This window comes from Leuciscus leuciscus (genome assembly GCF_965113295.1).
Source record: "Leuciscus leuciscus genome assembly, chromosome: 14".
Taxonomy (NCBI): Eukaryota; Metazoa; Chordata; class Actinopteri; order Cypriniformes; family Leuciscidae; genus Leuciscus; species Leuciscus leuciscus.
Genome location: NC_138738.1, coordinates 6570467 through 6593193, shown reverse-complemented (window position 1 = coordinate 6593193; position 22727 = coordinate 6570467). Strand labels below are relative to the sequence as shown.

The 22727-nt window shown below is 36.1% G+C and overlaps 1 protein-coding gene across 1 annotated transcript; it reads right to left on the bottom strand.

Moving 5' to 3' along the window:
• Positions 1-34: 34 nt before the first annotated feature.
• Positions 35-20681, bottom strand: ngfb (nerve growth factor b (beta polypeptide)). The gene is made up of 3 exons (XM_082189654.1): positions 20483-20681; positions 2980-3092; positions 35-1065 (listed from the first exon to the last, which is right to left on the bottom strand). The coding sequence occupies exons 2-3, from the start codon at positions 3053-3055 to the stop codon at positions 455-457; spliced, it is 687 nt and encodes a 228-aa protein (XP_082045780.1). The 5' UTR covers positions 3056-3092; positions 20483-20681; the 3' UTR covers positions 35-454.
• Between the last annotated feature and the right edge of the window lie 2046 nt (positions 20682-22727).

Genomic DNA, 22727 nt, shown 5'->3' with positions numbered 1-22727 from the left:
ATGCAATTACAATGAATGTACTGAAGTTTTCAAGTAAGAGTAAATCATGACAATTTTAATGTTAAGTTGAATTTAACCCAGAATGTTGCTTTAAAAAATGATCCACGTCCTAATATGCACAAGGACCCACAATAAACTTGACAATAATGCTGCAGTTTAATAAATAACAATTACCACACACAACAATGTATGTACATGTTCAGGTAGGCCTACTGCTGCAAAAGAAAACAATTATTTTAAAAAGACAGAAATGCATAAAAAAAGAACTGAAAAAACAAACTCTGAAGTCCAACTCATTCCATTGACAATATCCTCCTTAGATGGTATATTTTATGTCACAAGTTATCATTAACGGTTTGCACAAGTAAAATGTCCACCATCCCATGGAGGAATTAGGAATATCAAGTTTGATATCATAAGGCTTTTGCTGGTGTATTCAAAAGCAGCCAGTGTGTCACTGTCTCCAAGACTTTCGGCTCAGCACACACACACAAGCTACATTGATCCTTATGAGTCTCCACGCCACCAGGTTCTTGAATGAAGTCAGCGCTCGTACAAATGTGTGTGAATTGGTACAGTATGAGTTCCAATGGCGCGCATCGATTCCCAAACACCCAGAACCTCCGGTCCGCCCGCTGCTGCAGGTCGTCTCAAAAAAGTACTGCTTTTTCTTGGAGTTGTTGATGATGACGTCAGGCAAGACGGTGACCTCGTTGCCTGACATGTCTGTAGCTTTGGTTTTGTTCCCCTCCCATGTGCTGACGCTCTCACAGACAGAGTAAACGCCGCGGTGTTGAGGCGGTCCTGCTTTCCTCTTCGTCCTGCTTCTCATCCGGTGCCCAGTGGGCTCCGAGTCGGGGGGGTGTTCGCTGAAAAGTACGCGGGGCGAGCGGTACCGTCTCTTGTTGAAGAGTTTGGGATCCACGGTTGGCACAGGGATGGCTGTGACATCTTGTCCGTGGTGGTTGTGTTGTAAGCAGATGTCACCTGGGCGCTGGGCAAACATCTGGCTGCAGGACAAGAGCAGCAGGGCAAGCATGGACCACCGCATGGGCTCAACGTGACCTGAGTACAGCACAGATTCATGTTAGGTTTGATCACACAGAATACCAGTAGCATACATACAAATAATGCCAAATTTCTTCAGATTTTCTTCTGCATTGAGATGCATAGATGCTTTGGCTGATATAGGTATCCAGTAATTATATTATGGCAGCTAAAGAATGGTAGATAAACTATATGATGGCTGATATCTGTAGATCTAAACCGTATTTTTCCACAAACAGCTTCACAATAAAGCTCCAATCTAGTATTTTACATACTGAAATATTTGTTTCTTTCATATTTTTCAGGCACTTCTTATTTTCAAGTAGTGAAAAAGTTCAAGTTGATGGAATTGTTTTTGTTTTATACTGTATAGACCAAAGTGTAGCCTACTGTCTAAATCTGAAAAATTATCTACTTTTAATACTGGCCAATTCATATATTGAAAATAATGCATATTTATTGAACTAATGGTCATATATTTAAATAATAAAATAACAGTGAAATATTCAAAAAAGATTTTTAGCTGCAGCCCAGCAAACACATTTACGTTATGGCAACGTCTGTGGCACGTTGCATTTCTGCTATGGCAACGTCGCTTTTTAAATATATTGTTTATCCTTATTATTATTTAATGGGGCTATCAGTAAATTAGCCTAATTATAATCAGCACCTGCAAGTGTACACTTTGAAGAGTAAAAATTACAGAAGGTTACGTTAATTCAACTTATTAAAACTAACTGCATATATGGTAATCAAATTGCACTTCCAAAAGTCATACATTTGTGAAAAAAGAAAAAAAAACTAAATAAATTATTATACAAGTTTCTTTTAAGTAGGCTATAATATAATAAATAAAACATAAAAAGCAAAGATCAGAACATTTAATGAACAAAACCGGTTCTGTATATAGCAGACAGTAGTCGAAAGCCGGGCGATAAAGTTCGGTAACGTTAAACGGAATCAGTCCAGGAAACATCCACAAATCCAGAGGAGCAAAGAAACGAATGAGACTAAATAGCAGACAAATGAAATGAAAAACTAAACAGTGCAAGCGAGGCTAATTACATTAGTCACATTAGAAAATGAAGTTGTAGCTTTTGTTTGAATAATTACGTATCTTATTTAGCTGAGGTAAATAAAACGCAATACTCACGTATCCTTGCGCGATGAAGAACGAGACAAGACAACACAATGAGCCCAACGGGCGGTTGAAATTTAAAAGGATTATTTTCAACTTCAGGGCAGTGACGAACATATGTTGTACAGTGGTTGTCAAGACACCGTTGGAACAACCTTAAGCAATATGGCCCTGAACGGTGGTTTAATGTCAACATTTTGACAACGCTGTAACAACCTTCACCACACAACATATTTATAGCAACCTTTTGGCCATGTTGATAAAACGTTGTTAGAAGGTTGGGTACGTTGTGCCAACGTTCTGTGTTTGCTGGGAGATGGTGTCATATATAAGACCATCTGCAGCTGAAAATAGGTTTAGTTTAATCAGTTTTAAGAATCCATTATCCAATGTAATAAACCTTTTAATAACTAAGAATATTTTATAGTCTCCTAAACTGGATATTGTGACAGAACTGATGATATCATGTTGGTAATATTACATAAACCAAAGAATATTCACGATACTTCAAAGAATACTTTAGTATTAACATGGTACATGTCCAAAAAACATGGTACCATGTTACCATGTCCAAACTACTCCAAAAAGACTTTTTTTTTTCATTGAATCTGGGAGCTGAGATATAATTGACATTATATTCAAGCAATGCCTCATACATGTGTTTGTATGAGGCATTGAATGAACCTCTGTAAACTACCATGGCATTGCTTTTGCTTTCTGGACATTTATTGAAAATATGAGACTTATATGTTTTTTATACAAGTAATCTTGTACTTGAAAAAAAGAATGTTTACCTGTGAAATGTATCCAGGTGAACTGTTTCCTCCTGTCTGTCTTTAGCGTAGATCTCCTGTGCTCCTCATGGTACATGTATCGACCAGCGTGGCATCTTCTGCTTCCAGCTCCTCTGCAATGAGGTAGAAAAAAATTATAGCAAGCTATAATTTTATATAATTACCATTTACTGAATACATAATGCTCATGCAGCATTGGAAAGCCCGATTCATTCTTGTGAATCGGTTTATTTGAGCAGATTTACAAAAATGATTCACCAGTTTAACGCATTTGGCCTTTTTTCTGAAGACAAAAATCTAAACTTGCTCTCAGCGACGTCTCACTGCTGTCAGGCAGAAACATTTCTCACATTAAAGATATCTCCAATGACTTATTTCTTTCCTACAGGGAGAAACACCTCATCTGTCCAAATACATTCCTTCCACTGGTGAAATGCTGGGAGAAAAGGCACATTTCAGACATCATAGGCCAAGCTTCAGTCAATGGAAACATCTTCTGTGAGTGATGTAGTAATCACTGTCAAATTACTGCTCAAGCGTGACACGCGCAGACAAACAAGACAGACCAAAACCCCAAATGTGACACACATCAACTAACGCCCCACACCCAAACCATCCGCTTGCCACAACATACACAAACCTCCAGTAAATTGCTTTGGATCGCACAGCCTTTCTGTGTGGCTTGTCTAAGAAATCCTCAGCCGCTGACCTCAAACTCATTAGCTGTGATAGAGACAATTTAACACGTTCCGTCTGGCATAGCCGGTGTTATCACGCTGACACAAAGAGCCGAGCCAGGCGGTACTCTCCTTTCAAAACAGTCTGCTTTCATATGGTAACAGTTCCTGGGTGGCATGAGTTTCAGCGTGTAACGTGAGCCCTTCCCAAGCGCACATACGCACGGGCCTTATCTCCAGCCTCCACAGGGCTATGGATTCCAGCGGCTGGAGGGCAAGCTTTCTCTAAGCACTCATGTGTGGCAGAGCTCAAGGATGAAGCATGGCTTTGTGCTGTGTGGACTAGTAGTCCATGCATAGACAGCATCCGCTTTAGTGCACACTGAAGACTTGTGCTAGATAGGTTCACTAGAAGCTGTCACATAACATTACATAAAATGAGAATCATCATGGTTTAGGAGGAGGTGAAACGGCGGGCATGGTCGGACCATCCTGCAAAAAAAAGAAGCTAGACAGATTAAACTTATATTCAATAAAGTATGAAAAATACCCAGATGAAAAACATAGGTTCAAATGACAAACATTTTCATCTGGGTATTTTTCATACTTTATTGAATCTATGGTTTCATTTGACTAGCTTCTTTTTTTCTTTCTTTTTCTTTTTTACAATAACATTTTAAATATTTTTTTTATATAATTTGACTGTTATTACAAATTAATTAATAAATATATCACATTACATAACATACATACTGTATATAATCACAATTTAAAAATGTAGAATTAATTTCATATATTGTTACTTATTTGTCATTTTATAATTTTATCACAAATTCTTTTTTTATAATATATAACATTACATATGAATGTTTAATATATATGTATTCATTTGTCTAGCTTCTTTTAAAAAAAATATTTTTTTTACAATTTTTTTATATAATTTGACTGTTATTACAAATTAATAAATAAATATATCACATTACATAACATACATACTGTATATATCACAATTTAAAAACGTAGAATTAATTTAGAATTAATTTCATATATTTGTCATTTTATAATTTTATCACAATTTTTTTTTATTTATAATATATAACATTACATATACATTTTTAATATATACCATTACATATATATAGCTAATAAATAGCTAATATTTTATTATATTACAGCTTTTGTTACAAAGAAAATTGTAAAATGTTGTTTACATAATTATTCTAAAGAAAAAGGAAGTGAATGCGAGGCTTTTGTGTGTTGTTCCTCAAACCGAGCCCTAGTCACTATTATTTTTTGGTTTCTAGATATATAGCTTGCTTCTTTGCAATTCCATAAGATTTTCCACTTGTTTTATCCCCTGCCAGAAGGAAATCATAAATAGTATGGCAGTATTAGTACAGTGAGTTGTATAATTGCAGGGGGAAATATGTTAGGATATAAAGAACATTTATCTAAAGGCAGTTATTGCTTGCACAAAAGTCAGACAATAAAAATAATGATTTAAGTACAGTATTTCATTGCCAGCATAATTTATCAATGTTTCACTGACAAATTTATGGTTGTTAATAAAACCAACCAAGGACATAATGAACACGAACACACTCTCATACACACATCCAGATGGCTGGCTGGATGAGCTCTGTTATGAGAAGGGTGTAAAAGACTTATTGCTGAAGTTATTGACAACAGACGATGATGAATCCAGATGAGGGAATGATAATCAGCTCTGGATATAGATCTGGACACTATTGTACCTTCACATACACACGCTGTTAGCAATTATACAAAGATATCATTTCACAAACCATAAACACATGTATGATTTACAAGTGAAAAACACGACCAAACCCCTAACCCTACTGTACGTATTAAACTATGATGAGTAACATAATGCCACAGACATAAATGATATCATGCTGCTCATTGACGAGAAGTGTGCTTTTATAAAGATCTTGGGAAAGCCCTCTTTCCAAAAGATGCAAAAAAAAAACTAGTTGTTTTCAGAGTGATGGTGTAATATTTAGGTCATCACTGTATGAATCCAGCCATGACTTCGGTATTCATTTTGGACACCAGTTGGCCATTGAGGCCCATGATGATGAAGTGTGACATCACTGAAACAGATACACTTATCATGATGGAAATTCCTGGATGGAGTACATTTGTTAACCACCTAATTATATTTTAGGATAAGTATATGCAAAAAGAATCTGTCATTGATTTCATTCAGTTTAACAGTCCTGAAGTACACACACTAATGCATGAAGTGTTCTGGAAAGAGCCACCCAGTAGACCGACATGATCAAGATGAAGCACCTGCTCGTCCTCTGTGGACAGGCTCATCCGAGCGAGTGGCCAGAGGGTGTATGTGTGTGTGTGTGTGTGGGGCACACAGTGTAAGGTTCAGGCTATTGTATCAGACAGTTGCTCGAGCCTCACCCAGGACCGCTTAAAACTCGTACATTTTGTCTCTTTGCAGTGATGAACAGAAATGGCAAAAGTCAAGTTTCTACAAGCTTCAGAGAATAAAATTGAGAGAGACGAATCAAAAGAGAGATCAACATTCCTGATGAAATGTTTCTTGAGCAGAAAATCAGCATATTAGAATGATTTCTGAAGGATCATGTGACACTGAAGACTGGAGTAATGATGCTTGGCATCACAGGAATAAATTACATTTTAAAATTGTTATTCAATTTTATTAGATAAATACAGCCTTGGTGAGCCTTACAGATCCAAAAACAGTACAGTAGCATAATCATTAATGAATTCATTATTATTATTAATTTTTTTTTATATATATCTATATATATACACACACACACACACACACACACACACACACACACACACACACACACACACACACACACACACACACACACACACACACACACACACACACACACACACACACACACACACACACACACACACACACACATTATAGTTTAAACAATAAATGTCCATTTCTCATTGAATAATAACAAACTATTTACAACAAACTATTTAAAAATTTAAATAAATGTATAGTATAATCTGTTTATATCACACACTGGAATTTAAATTATATAATGAAAATTAAATTGCAACACTGGCTGTAATGTAACTCCATTACAGCTGTAATTTATAAATGCATTTTTTCTGGAAAATGAGGACATGCATTCCAAAACATTACTCATTTGTTTATAACTTTCTACCAATGCTATGATGCTTCCAAGACTATCACAAATCATTTAGACAGAACCTAATCTATGTCAGCCAACCAGATAACGTTACTGTGGTGACATGTTCATTTGCAACAACACCATTTAATACACCACAGTATACACTAAAAGTGTATGTTTGCATAAAACACAATAAATGCAGCACTATAAGAAAAATAAATGTAGAAAAAATGAAAAAGTGCAGGTCATTTTCTGCCATGACATTATCAGTTAAGTTTACAGACATTTCCTTTAACCCCAAAACACAACACAATGTAATGCGTAATTCAAAATAGGGGTAAAAAAAAACCCTGTGAATAAGAAATATGGAAAATGTGTGCCCTATTTTTGTTACTGACTTTTCTTAGAGTGAAGATATAGTGTGAACACAGCACTGGCCTGAAGTCCCTCATCTGTTATGCCATCATACTGTTCATCCCCAGTTCATCTTAATCCAGTTACTCTTAACCCTTTAACCCAGTTAAGGTTAAATGAAGATAAGAGCAGTTCCACAGAAAATTGCTAAATGTCTATAGGCCTACAGTAAAAGTATAAACAATTTCAATACAACACAGAACAGATATTCAGTAGCAAATGACATCTATAAAAATGCTGGTCACTCATTAATGGCTCTTAAACTATAGCAGATATGTTTTCAGTGTGTATAAAAGTAACATGTGGGTGAACAGTAAACATTTCAAACACATCAGTGGTCACGTAATGAGAATCTTTTGATGTTTCCTTGACAAAAACACTGCTGAGACTCAACTTTGTTTTCAGACTATAGAAAACAGGTTGACTTTTCCCACCGGAGAAATAGCCGTGTTGAAATGTGAAGACATCAATGTAAAATATACCTCACATCTCCCAAGCATAAAGCCAGATCTCTTCTGCACTTCTCTGAACCAGCAGCTGTGTAATTTAACAATCTCAACAAATTCCCTCAATGAGAAACAGAAGTTACATCATTTACTTGGACAACAATAAAAGCACAGGCGTTTGGGACAGTCCCGTGCTGGGGCCCCTCGCTGAGTTATGAGTTATGGCTGCATTGCTGATTTTTACTCTGCATTGAAGCCACATAAGCAACAAATACTGAGTGACTTTTTAATGCAGTACAGAGAGGCAGACTAAATGTATTTACACAAACTATGCTCGAATGTTGAATTACATGCACATAGGACAGACAACAAGACATTCGTGCCAAGTTTGCCAGTATAAAGGCCCGTTCACACCAAGGACAATAACTATAATGATAAATAGTTCCAAAAATCATTGTAAATATAAAAGAACAGCAGAGTCCACATCACAACTATAACGTTAACGGCACATAGGAGAGGAACAATATCGCTGGAATCACTTTCAGAACGATTTTTTAAAGATTGACAGCCAATCAGAATCCATCCTGCTTTAAAGCAGCAGAATAAACAGAACAACATTATCGTTATAGTAATCGTTTTTACTGTGAACACTGTGAATGATTTGCACTTTCTGAGTTAAAGATTATCCAAAATCGTTTCACTATACATAAAATCATGAGAAGGTATTTTAAAAAAGGGCTAAATTGCCAAAAATAAAATCACTGACTGTGTTTGGAATCACTGACTGTAAGAGTAATGATTACATCTGTGACCCTGGATCACAAAACCAGTCACAAGTCGCACGGGTATATTTGTGGCAATAGCCAACAATACATAGTATGGGTCAAAATAATCGATTTTTCTTTTATGCCAAAAATCATTAGGATATTAAGTAAAGATCACGTTCCATGAAGATATTTTGTGAACTATCTACCATAAAACATTTATTTTTGTGAGTCAATGCAGCACAATCACGAACACAAATTGACAACTTTAAAGGCGATTTTCTCAATGTTTCGATTTTTTGGCGCCCTCAGATTCCAGATTTTTTTAAATAGTTGTATCTCAGCCAAATATTGTCCTATCCTATACAAACCATACAGCTTATTTATTCAGCTTTCATATTATGTATAAATCTCAATGTAAACCATGTGACTGGTTTTGTGGTCCAGGGTCACATTTGATAAAGAACAATGTGACTATTAAAAAAAAAAAAAGGCAAAATTATTTTAGTGTTTTGGATTTCGCCTACCACAGTATTCAAACGTCTGTCTCCATCAGATACTTAACATTAGACAAATTCTGATGCATGATGGTCATACTTTAATAAAAAATAAAAATAAAATTGTAAACAGATTTTTTTGAAGTAAATATATACCTAGGTTTTTAGAAAAAAAAAATCTTGTGATATATATATATATATATATATATAACATAATATGATTATATATATATATATATATATATATATAAAACATAATATGATATATATATATATATATATATATATATATATATAGCCTATATATATATATATATATATATATATATATTTCTATATATTTTAATCAAATGGTTTGTAGGGAGCCACCAAGAATATGGAATAGAACAAATTTACCCCAAAAGGAATCATGTAGAAAACAACTAACAACATAAGAAATGCTTTGGTCTGGGAATCCATTCAAATACTTCACAAATGTCTTAAGTTTTATAAATCATGTTGTTTTAGTTAATCTGCTTGCACAAACTGACAGTCAGCTACTTAACCAACAACTATAATTGAGAAAAGGGAAAAAAACAAACAAGAGCTGATCAAAAGAATAATTGCAGTGAATTGATGCTCCCGGCCAAGCAAATGCTTGAGTAGGATTGCGTGCTGCCGGCTAGCTCTGGCTTGCTTGGAATCCAGAGGCCGAGATTTTGTCTCGTTTGCCCTCTGGACGTTATTTTGCGGAAGCTGTCTTAAAAAGCATAATAGCAGGCAATTTAGACCAACTGTCAGCTGTCCTATTTTTTCGACACCCTTTCTGTTTCTCTGTGTGGAGGTGAAAGCTCGCCAATTACTGAATTATGGTATTGAGTAACTGTGGGGAAATCGCAGGCATGAAGTCAAAGATACCTAAATCTGACCGCTTCTGTCAGGCTATTTCAATCTAAAACAGATGTGCTGGATCTTTTGACCAGAACCAGGAGGTCTTGGTAGGTTTAGGAATAAGCTGAAATATTTCCCTTAGAGTAGCGCATTTTACAACTATTTCAAGGCCTGTGTGGACATATACAGGACCTAATTAAGTTATAATCTATTAGGGAACAATGTTCCTGTTGGTATAATACACATTACAAATTCCAGGCTTTTCCGTCTGTTAAAGCCACATTAATTCCTCCACATTAATATTTATTCTTTTATCTGAAGCAACTTTCAAATGAATGCACTAATACATTATGATTGCATTTTCTGAATCTGAATGCTTTAGCACAAATAGTTCAGTGTCTCATCTTTGAAAACAGCACAGAAGACCTTTGCCAGTACAAAAGACATACAGTATTTACATTGTTTCAAAAATTTTGGCAGGTGAGGAGCGACTTCACAAGCAAGTCTGAATAAGGCTCTGGATGCCAGTAAAAGAGCGAAATGACATCAGAAATAGTTAGGAATGAATTGTTAATGGTCCTGAAATAAACACTTGGACATTCTAACCCTTGCAGTCACGAAAACAGCTCACTCTATGGCTGGAGAACACAGACACGAAAGGTATTTAAAGAAACTGCCGCAGCTCACGGGTTTCACCTGGACAGTCTCATCACTCGCTTTAAACCATGTTTGGTATCTACCGTGACAGAGTACAGACTGCACTTGTGCATGATGTTTCTTTAGAGTAAGAGCAACTCTTTTGGCATGCAGACTTGATACCTTTGGTCTTGGGGATTTGTGAGATTTGGCCTCGGACTTGTTTACGGCTACACTAGTGATATACCATAGAAACAGACAAAGTTACTGAACTCGGCAGCCACTGCATGTGAACTACACAAGATCTCTGCGTTATCTCTTAGCTGTCAAACTGTGTAAGACCACATCATTTTGGACTATGGAAATGGTTAACAACAATTATTATATGGCTCTGTGGAATACTTGATTCTGATTGGTCAATCGCGCCATCCAGCGGTAAGTTATTCCCAGATAACTACCGCTCAAAGCAGATAACGCAGGCTCATCCGGGTCACTGAAGTCAGCAGCGCTATACGCTAACTAGGAACGGTTTTTCTTCGTGAAAGTTTTGCGTTTGGTGAGCTAATAAAATATTAAAACTCAGTCGAATCAATATTTTGTGTAGTTATTTAATTATGCCATCCAGTATCATGGACTCGCTCTCTCTTGTTTCATACAAACGCAGCTGCTGCCATTTTGTGACTATTGTTTTGTACACTGTTGGATTATGAGATACAAACAGGTACAGGTTATCCCCATAATTATTTATGTGGCGAAATGCTGTGTAATAAGTAGTTTGACTGTGTACCATATCCCTTAAATGTATGTCTAGTTCGAACTTGCCGTGCTAGCAACTGCTCTCTCATAAAAAATATAACAAAATGTCACAGAATGACATGAGGGTCAGTAAATAAAGTAAATTTAAAAAAATTGTAAATCTATAAAGAGCTTTTTCAACCAAGCATGACCCTTAAAGGCACACTATGCAGTTTCCGTTTTTTCTCAAACAGTGACCCCTAGAGTCGCTGTGGCGTAACTGTCGTAAATACCACTCACACAAGAGCCGTCATTTGCTTTTCCTTGACTCTTCCGACCGCGCTTTCTTCGTCGACTCTGCCATGATTCACGTCTGAAATGCGTGCTAGTGTCTTCCATGGAGGCTGCTTCATATGTTGTTGATGTATGTGACATCGTGCCGTAAAGCAAGTCGTGATTCTCGCGAGTTGAGGGCGCAACAGGATAAGAAATATTTTAAGTCCACTCGTACTGTTTCCAACAGTTAAAATGACAAATAAATGCATACTCCGAGAGCACTCCACAAGATATGTTTGATTATACCATTCAGATGCTCAAAATTGGGTGAATGCACGTTTTAAACAGTTTATTGTACACGTAAGTTAATCGCCGCTCTAAACTAATGCGTGCTGCATTGTAACACACACACACAGACTGAAAGTAGCTTGCACATCACGTGCAGATCGTGCACACAGAAACATTCAGTAGCGCTGAAATGTATTGTCAACACTGCTCTGTGATTTATCATAAAGTAGATTTTGAAACTGAAAAGTTCTAGTATATAATTCTTAGTAACTAAAACCCACAGCTTTACTATTAATAGAGAGACCCTGCCAGGTAGAATTAATTCACACACAATCTCTCTCTCACTTATGCATTCACATACATGTAATCTTTACTGTGCTATTGTATCTGTATATCATTTAGAACAAGCAGAAATTTGTGTGAAATATAGACAAAGAACTGATAAAAATAAGCTGTTCTGTAGGAGCAATAGCCTTGTGTGCAGCACTGTGTCAGATGCCATATCTGTGCTCAAGGCAACCCGCGTTCGAGTCTCAGCTCGAGATTCAGGCTTATTTGTTCATTGATGACGTCATCATGAAATCAAAGCAAGTTTTTTGGTTTTTAGTATAACTATGTTAGCCTTACTGTCATCTAGAAGCAAGTCTTCTCCAAAACACTGACAAAATTCGCATTTAGAAGATATTAGCATTCAAAACTTACAGTCTCTCACTCTCACCCGCAAATATGGATCAATGATTTTGATTACATCACTTTGCAAATTCAGCTTCTCATCAGATTTTCTGTCCAATCAAATGCCCTCTGGAATCTAAAGTGTCCCGCACCCGACGCTGAAGCTGCGGCTGAAATCGGTCACTTGTTCACACATTTACTATTTTCTACATGGTGAATGGCACAAAGTGCACTATATAGGGGATAGGGAACGATTCAGAGAGTGTGAATATGCTTTCCATCAGAGCGAATGAAGTCTGGTTTCACGTTAGTGTCAAGCGAACCCCCGTCATAGTCTGCTCCGGTCCAGAGACACGAGCACAGAGCGGATCATATGTGTGAGTCGGCGCAGACCACAAAACTTATCGGACCCATTTGAAGTCTGCACAGAATGCTATATTTTTAAAGTGATATGGAGGAGATTAGGAGGAGAAACGGTTAGAGATTAGTTGGAAACTGCGGCTTTACCGAGCTCAACGGCTCTGAGCTGTGATATAAACGAAATGCTATTGGCTATTTAAAAAAAGGGGAGGTCCTGTCTTCATGTTTCAGTGGAAATTACATCAACACATTGAATAACGCTGCACGTTTCAAGGCACTTCAGTGAGCCTTTAAAAAAAAATCTGAAGTCGTTCAACCCCTACTAGTATATAGTGTAATTTTTATTTTATATATATATTTTACATATTTTATATATATATATATATATATATATATATATATATATATATAATATATAAAAATTACATATATATATATATATATATGTGTTTGTATAGATTCATGACTTCCACATCACAGCTCAGGATAGTTTCTTCACATTGGACAGACAGGAAGAAAAAAAAAGAATGATTATAATTATTATCTTTGAAAAAATGAGGGGAGCAAATTTAGACATTTCTATATAAGGGTTTTAATGGCTGCTATGCCGCAGACAAAAGAGTCAATTATATCATCTATCAACAAGTCACAAGCAAAAACTCATTTGGAAAAAAATGAAGGGGCAAGGATGTTGAGAATCTGTCACAATCAAACAGCCTGGCTTTGCTTTGCGGTCCACAAACCCTGAGCCTGAGGCTGCGTGGTTAGTGGTCCTATGGCAAATGAATCCCTGCTCTTGTTGTTTTTTTCACATCACATTTCCCACAGATGTTCTGATTTACACTGTGCTTCATGGTGGATGTATACAACTGTCCTCAGCCGCTCTAAATATTGAAATTTGTTCCAATGTTAGGATGGCGAAAATAAATCCTTGTCACAGTGGAAAAGATCATTCTTCCACAAGTAAAATAAACAGGGCTTCAAAGGTGCTGTAAGCGATTTCAGCTGTCTTGCTAACTTCCGTCATCTTGCTTGAACCACGTTCCCTCTGTCCACAGACATGTCAGCAAACTGGATGAAAGCTAGCTATTTGCTAGCAATCCCATTCATCTCAATGGCTCAGCTGCAGCATGCACCCCTGGAAGTACGTGATTGAAAATCTGCCATCTTTGCTTATGGGCTGAATGCCATGTGGCTAATCACTCTGGAGGCACAGGAAATTATGTCATGCCAACAGTGATTGGTCGATGGCACCACAAGAATGCACACAGACTCTTTTTCATTACAAAGACCAATGTGATTTCTCAGATAATAGGGCCATTTTATTCTTAGCGTTCCAAGAAAATGGCTTACAGCACCTTTGAAGCAGGAAATGAAAGACCTGTTCATATGAACGGAAAAGAAAACCCACGTGAAACACTTTATAATAGAATTGTGCAAGAGAGTGTGAACACTGTCTTCCTGTAATAAACAACATACTTATCTTGTTAAGAGCTGGGATAATCGTTAAACCACATAAAAATACTGATTTACAACCATTAAACAGCTACTTGCGAAGAAGAGTCTGATCAAATGACTGTATACGCCACAAAATTGACCCTTAAAGTAGAAATGAGGGCTGGGCAGCATGACAGTATAAACTTGTTGTGACTGTAAAGATGTTTATACTCCAATAGAGTAGGGTTCAAAAGTGTAAAAACTTCTAACAACTTGAGTGACATCTTTATTTCACGCACTCGAGCTGCATGCAGTCTGAAGTTTATTTCAGTATTATATTATTGTAAATAAAAAGCAAAATTGGCCCCTATACTGTGAAGCTATCAGTGTTCAGGACAGCTTTACATTGTTTGCAGGTGAAAGCCACAAACAAACAAAAAAGAAGAGAAGAAGAAGAAGAAAAAGAAAAAGAGTAAAATGTAATGTGTTTGTATGAGACTTCATACTTAATATTTTGGTTTGTGTCTATCAAGTTTAAAATAAACTAGATTTTATCTGTAAAGCATTTAATTAATTAGATTATACAAAAAAATTTGGGGTTGGGAAGATGTTTTAATGTTTTTGAAAGAAGTCTCTTCTGCTCACCAAGGCTGCATTTATCTGATTAAAAATAGAGTAAAAACAATAATATTGTGAAATATTATAACAATATTATTATTGTGAATTATTTTTGTTTAAAATAACAGTTTTCTACTTTAAAATATATATATATTTAAAAACAATTTATTCATGTGAGGCAAAGCTGAATTTTCAGTATCATTACTCCAGTCTTCAGTGTCACATGATCCTTCAGAAATCATTCTAATATGATGATTTGCTGCTTATTATCAACATTGAAAAAGGGGATTTTGTGGAAACTGTGATAGACTTTTAGGATTCTCTGATGAATAGAAAGTATAAAAGAACAGCATTTATTTGATAGTTCTGAATCGTTCTGAATCGATTAATCGCGATTAATCGCTTCTGACATAACATTTTGTAAATAGATAATATATGTGTGTGTGTATATATATATAGTACATAAATACAAACATGAATATATATATATATATATATATATATACACATGTGTGTGTGTGTGTATATACACACAAACTTTTGTTAGATGTGATTAATCGAGATTAATCAACATGACAGCACTATATATATATATACTGTATATTTTAGTCTTTGCTGCCACTTATGATCAATTTAATGTATTTTGCTGAATAAAATAATTAATTTCATAAAAAAAATAAAAAAAACATTTAAAAAATAAATATATTTTTTTTTTTTTCAGTACTAATTTGTCCACCAGTACTAGGAGTGACTTGTTTGTCTTCTCCAGATATAATTTTTCAGATATAATTCTTTCCCTGCAGGTGCATTCCACTGACATCATTAACACAGAGCAAGACATGACAACCCAATTGTAGCAACTGCATAAGAGCTTGTTATGTCAGGTTTGAAAGCTAAACTGCAGGGGAATTAGAAGTTCAAGTCCTTAAACACACAGCTCCCTGAAGCCAGGTTGAAAAGAGCGGACGATGCTGGCGGTGATCCAGGCCTGAGGAAAAGGCCTCCGACATGTTCCAATAGTTTACAGAGCACGGCATAAAAGGATGTGTCAGAGAATATTTCACGGGCGAACACCTGTATCTCTGGAAACTATTTGGAAGAGAAATGGTAAATATGCTGGATAGTTTACATCAAAAGCCCGATTTAGAACTGTATGGGGACTGACGGCATACATTTAGAGTGATATTTATTGGAGTGCCTTTGAATTGAAACCACGTGTTAAGACACTTTAAAGCTCAGTCGCTGTTCTTCAAAGGGAAGAAAGACAGAAATTACCCTTGCCTGTTCCACTCCACCATGCTGATAACTCATAAGAACACACATGAATCCCATTTAGCACATGCTTGAAATTTATTATACGGTAAACAACGTTTTTTTTCCCTTTCTGTGCCCCTTCAGTCCTTGTTTCAAACACCTCTTGAAACCATTTTGACTGCAAATCCAGCTGTTAATTTCTATTTAGTCTGAGCTCTGATTATCACCTCTCAGTTCCCCTTCACCTCTCGATCTCGGGGTATTTGCTTTCACAGTGCTGCAGAATTTTTCGACCCATTTCTCTTGTTATTCTTCAGGTAATCCCTGGCTCAAAGGAGGAAGCCCCAGGGTCACCACCAATAACCCCCTCAAGGCTGACACCATAAACCCGTCTGAAAAGCCCCAGACGCTTGTGGGAAAGAGGGCAGGTGGACTTAAATCCCAAAGAGAATGGTGTCTTGTGAGGGTCTATGGCAAGACAGCAAGTCAAGTTTTTCCTTTTTGTTCAGTTCTTGAATTTCAGGCCAAATGGAAATTTTTTCCTGTTGCAAGAACGTGTTGGCAGATGTTGAAATCTGAAGGTTACAGCCAATTTTAAAGTACCTGACGGTTCCCGATAAACATTTCAAAGCATACGGACAGAAGTTGGGAAGCAGCTTTTGATTTTACAATGTCCACATAGATACTGCAGCTAATTACGGTTGTCTTCCTCTGTGAGTGTTCAATCTCTTTCTGTACTACTCAGAGTTCGGACATTTACAAAACTGAAAAACTCATTTTACGTGAAAAGTGAAAAGTAACGCCACCATCTTTGTGACAGCTTGTCTGTGGTGCAATGCTATGAAAAAATAATCACATGTATATCTTGGCTTATTCAAATTTATGTTAAAAACCAGTTTGATAAAAATTGAAGAATACCATTCAAAAGTTTGTGATCGTTAAGCTTTAGTATTTTTAAAAGAAGTCTCTTATGCTCACCAAGGTTGGATTTACAGTAAAAACAGTAATATTGTGAACTATTATTACAACTTAAAATATAACTGTTTACTGTGATGGCAAAGCTGAATTTTTATGTCTTCAGTGTCACATGTTCCTTCAGAAATCCTTCTAATATGCTAATTTGGTGCTTAAGAAACATTTCTTATCAATGTTGAAAACAGTTGTGCAGCTTAATTTCTTTGTGGAGACTGTGATACATTTCTTCAGGATTCTTTGGCCCTGTTTGCACCTGGTATTGAGATGTGTTTTGGTCGATCGGATCACAAGTGGACGACGCTAAATACAGGTGCAAATGGGGTCTAAAACGTTTCAGCTTGTCCACTTTCGACCACTTCTAGAGGTAGTCGAAAACGCATTAGACCGGATCGCGTTCGTAGTGTAAACGCTCAAGTGGTCGAATGTGTCGAAGACCCTCTACTCTCTCCGCCTACTGACTTAATCCGTACAAATTACGGGAAGCGCTAGCCAGACAGGATTTAAACTTTGCTGCCTGAAGACCCAAGTTTGGTTTGAAGACTAAATACAGACCCTCCCTTTAAATAAATCAGGACAGAAGTGGTTGAAAGTGGACAAAAGAGACGGATTAAAACACCAGGTGTGAACGGAAATGTGTCTCCCTCGTCTACTGGAGATCCGATCGACCAAAACGCATCTTAACACCAAGTGTAAACAGGGCCTTTGATGAATAGAAAGTTCAGAAGAACATCATCTATTTGACAAAGACTTTGCTGTCACTTTTGATCAATTTAACGCTTTCTCGTTAAATAAAAGTATTCATTTCTTTTAACGGTAGTATCTGTTATTCAGCTAATGTTGCTTCAAAATAGCTCACACTAAACATTTTAGATGACATCCATGTTCTTGTTTACAACTTTGAGATGCCAAACTCTTTCTATGGTTATCACTACTTCAGCCATCTCAAATGCAAGATGTAACACCTGTATTTTGTACACACACAGAACAATTTACTTTTCAGTTATTCTCACTCCCAAAACTTGTGTGTACGTGGCCTAGTAGCCTTAAAAATCCTTGAATATAAGCCAATAGTACAGATCACTTGGCTTTGAGAGGACCAGCTTCTCCTACCCAAACACTGTCCTTTCTAAAAGAGAAATGGCACAAGAAATTGGATCTTCATTAAAGGGCAGAAGACAACCTGTTGTGTTCAAAGTATGAAGCTAAAAGTATGTCAGGTGTCTGGAGAACATCAGAGTCCATGAACCTGGCTTGCTATGTGGCAATTGACCCGAATAAACATCTGGTTAAACAGCATGAAATGCAAGTTAGTTTAGAGAGGGATAGTTTTCACAGAAATGATAATTACTCTAATGCCATTTGCAAACCTTGTGGAACAAACTATGCAGAACACAAAAGGTGAATATTTAACCATGCAGGGCACTATTTTCTATTGTCTATTTTTAATGAAAGTGAGGACAGGGGCTGTCAAGCTCCTAAATTACCAAAAATAAAAATTAAGTAGCCTACATTAAGTAAAGTTAAGCATAAAGTGGTCCATACTGCATGATTTGTGCGCAATGATAGTCATATGATAGCTTTCAGTGAGAATGAAAAAAAATTCAAATCCTTCAAGTCAATAATGGCTGAAATTTTTGTGATTCTTTTATGGTGCTTTTCCTTCTTTAAGCAAGAAAACTCCAGTACGGTGGCCGAGAGAGCTCAACACGCTGCAACTGTACAAAACACATGCAAACAGAAGAATTTTTTTTTTAAAGAAATTTGAGCTCTCTCGGCCACCGTACTTCAGTTCCCATTCATTTCAAACACATTACAAAGTTATTTTTGCATTCCACAGAAGATAGAAAAGTTATTAAGAGTTTGGAATGATGTGAGGGTTAATAAATAAAGACAGATTTTCAGTTTTTACAATTGAATTCTCTTCATGGATTTCTCATCTGCTTTTAATAATGTCCAAACTAATCTTCTTTTAAAGCACCTTTATGATTTAGGTATTAGCTGGATGATTTCATGGATTAACGATTTTTTTAAAGATCGACCTCAGCTTTATCAATAGTATCATGTCTGACGGCTTGGTTTTAAATACCGTGTACTGTCTCCAATGTTCTCATTAATGAATTACAGTGTGATGATGATAATCTTTCCCTGCTGATAGTATTTCATTGGTATCCTATCAGAAGGAAATGAACATCTCCTCATACTTTGAGTTTATCGATAGTCTTATCTGTTGGTTTGATAGTTTTTTACATCCTAGGGTTATTTGATTGTTTTATGAGGGAAAAAAACGTCAATTGCGATTTTTAAAGATCATACACACTCTTCACTCTGTTTTTGAAATACTCCCATCTTGGCACAGACTCAAAATACGTATAAAAAAGCGTTTGTCCCAATGGCAGTCATTATTTCTGAGCACATCATTATCTGAAGTAATGCAAGAGAACGGCATTATACTCATTTTTAAAGTCAATTTAATGTAATTTAAGTTGAATTGACTTAAACATCCATGTTGAATGTACTTACAAATTTAAGGCAGCAACTTTATTTTTAGTGTACACCATTCCTTTAAAAACATCTTCAAAATAGAAATATTAAACACTTGATGATTTATAAGTTGCACTGTCCTTACAAAAAGTTACACAAGAATGCTGATGTCAAAGGTTGTCTTTCATGGCTTCCATGTGTATACTGTACTGCACATATTATGTCTTGTAATGACTGGTTCTCATGAATCAGTAATGAGTGATGTAGGTAACTGAGATGGCTGCCTTACAACAGAGAGGAAAAAATCATTATAAAAAAAAAAAAGCGCTGACAGTTTGCGCAGACTTCAATGATATGTAAAATATGGAAGGTATGTCTGACCTGATGCTACAACCTCACCAGTGTATGACTGAGGTAATATGAGTCATGTGTGAGTAGAGGTTTTGTGCATGTGTTCTGCAGCTGAAAGCGCTGCTATGGCCCGTATCGCAATGGTAACCTGATGATCCTGAAGTTTAAAGGGAGGGAGACCCGTTAAGCCCCCCAAAGAAAGGACAAATGGGATTGTTGGTTACCCCTGAAGACTGTGAACTAAGCTAATCCTATAGGTATTGTCATAAACTCTTCTACATACAATTACATGCATACACTTTGGCTTTTAAAAATGTGACTTTTTCTGTATAAAGTACAGAAAAGAATAGTTTAGATAAAAACAAGATAAGATTATGCACAAGAATGTTAAATTAATCAGTCCAGGTCAGAGTTTAGTCTAAATCTTAAAGCTTTAAAAAAAAGTCTAAAGCTTAAAAGTGGACTAATGTTAAACTAAAAATCAATATTTGTTTTGATATTTTTATGGGCACAAAGACTTCACAATTTATGGACACAACTTCACTTCTAAAGTATTATATGCATGCATGTGTCAAACTGTCCTACCTCTCTGCTCCTCTTCTTCACTCTCTATCGCTTCAGAAAGTTAATCAGTTGATGCCTTGATTATATATTTATGTTTAAATATTCCAATATTAAAGCTCCAATGCTTAATCCTGAATTGGGGAAACAGAATGCTCTTGTCATCCAGTCCGAAGCAGCTCCTGTTGTTGAGAAATTGATTGCTGTGGTAGTTAGAGCCAGAAGTCCCCTGTCTTAGTGCCTCCTCTGTGGAAGGGGAATCCACAGGTCCTAAAACCTGACAGGTTTCAGCTTTTAGTTTACTATGGAAAGAAAGTAATTTTCAATTCTTAAAGGGACGGTTCACCAAAAAAAAAATGATTCTCTTATTATTTACTCACCCAGGTTGGTCAAAACTTGCATGATTGTCTTCTGATGAAATGTTCTGTGGAAAGTCAAATCTGCTCTTTTCCATATAAGAAATATGGTAATTTACACCGCAACACAAAAAAGAACAACAAAAGTAGTTAAACCAACTCTATTACAAGTCTTCTAAATGGGATATACCATGCAGTAGAGGAAAGGATTGAAATTCTGAATGTTATGAAACAATTTTTTTTAATGAATGAGCCCTTGAAAAGCCATTAAATGTGCAATGATCCTAATTTTAGAGTAGCCTAATATGAATGTTGAGTGCAACACAATATTCAAAGAGAAAAAAATAGAGGGGTTTTATCCATGTGCATTTGATTGGATTGTGAAAAGTGTCCATTAGATCCTAGAAATTGAATAATAATAAAATTACGAGGTCTTGGTGATGTCAACCAAAAAGGAATATTTTATCAGAGGACAAGCAATGCATCATTATAGAGTGGTGCAAACAAGTATCAATAATAAACATATTGATGATACTCAGACGATACTCGTGTTCGTTCGTTTGTTCGTTGGCCAAAGGAGAACTGGCCCCCAGATTGATCATGGTTTCTCCCAAGGTTTTTTTTGTCCATTCTGTCACCTGATGGAGTTTGGGTTTCTTGCCACTGTGGCCTCTGGTTTTCTTAGTTGGAGAGACTTAATATTCAACAATATTATTGATCTGACTGTACTAACGCTGTTGTATGAGAAATTTTTTTGCAGAGCTGTTTTATATATGAAACAAACTAATTTAATAACAACCGAACTGAATCAACACTGAACTGACTTCAGCTGAACAACAGACAAAATGCATCATTTTCCTATTATCACTGTAAAGCTGATTTGAAACAACTGATATTGTATAAATCGCTATATAAATAAAGGTGACTTGACTTGGCTAATTCGCTGCTGGTTCCCTCGAGATTTTCCTATGAGTTTTTATAATGGTTTTTTTTAAATGTATGAGTAAAATAAGGTCTGTGATAAACATAACTTGGCAATAGTTTGATGTTTTGTTCTACAACATAAAGTACACACAAGCTCACACCCCAAATGTTCTTATCTAGTTCCTTATTAGAAACATATTTTTTAAAATAAACATAACAGCCCCTCATGTTTTCGATATTGGTGTGTGTAATTTATTTTGTAGAACAATTGGCAAGTATTGTCAACATATGTTTACCACAGACCTTATTTCACTCATCAATTAAAAAAATCCATTATAAAACCCCATTGGAATCTCATAGCACACAGCGCAGCCAAATTAGCTAATAGCTAGTGACTAAGGTTTAAAACTTCTATACTTAATCCGTCTCACTGTTTGAAGCGTAGAAATTTAATTTTTCCCAGCTGGACCTTTGAGTCTGCATATGGTTGAGTTAAATGTGACTCAACTAGTTGAAACCCTGTGATTTGTGTTTGTTTATGGAGAATTGTACAGAGCGCATATGCTAACCTCTTAAAATAGCAAGCTGAAGACTAAAACAACACGAAGAGACAACAGCAATCACTGGAATTTCACACGTGACACCATCAGTCACAAATCTAGCGCCGTTGCCGTAGATAGACCGCGTGGCAGACATCACCTGAACATCACTATTAGCAGTATAAAACAAAGAGAAACAGAACTGTTGTATAAATGCAACTCGTATATTGCGTGACATGACACACAGATTCACAGATTCAGAGAGGTACTTGCACAGGATTTCCAAAGTCTTTGCTACATCATGAGGTAATTCCAAAAATGAAACATATTTATAATGAGGTTTCTTTAACAAATGCACATTAACCGAAACATTCCAATGCAAGTCAGTCCTTGTTAGTTCTATGACATTTTGCAATGTCCAGATTCGTCAAGGCTCATTTGCACAGTGAT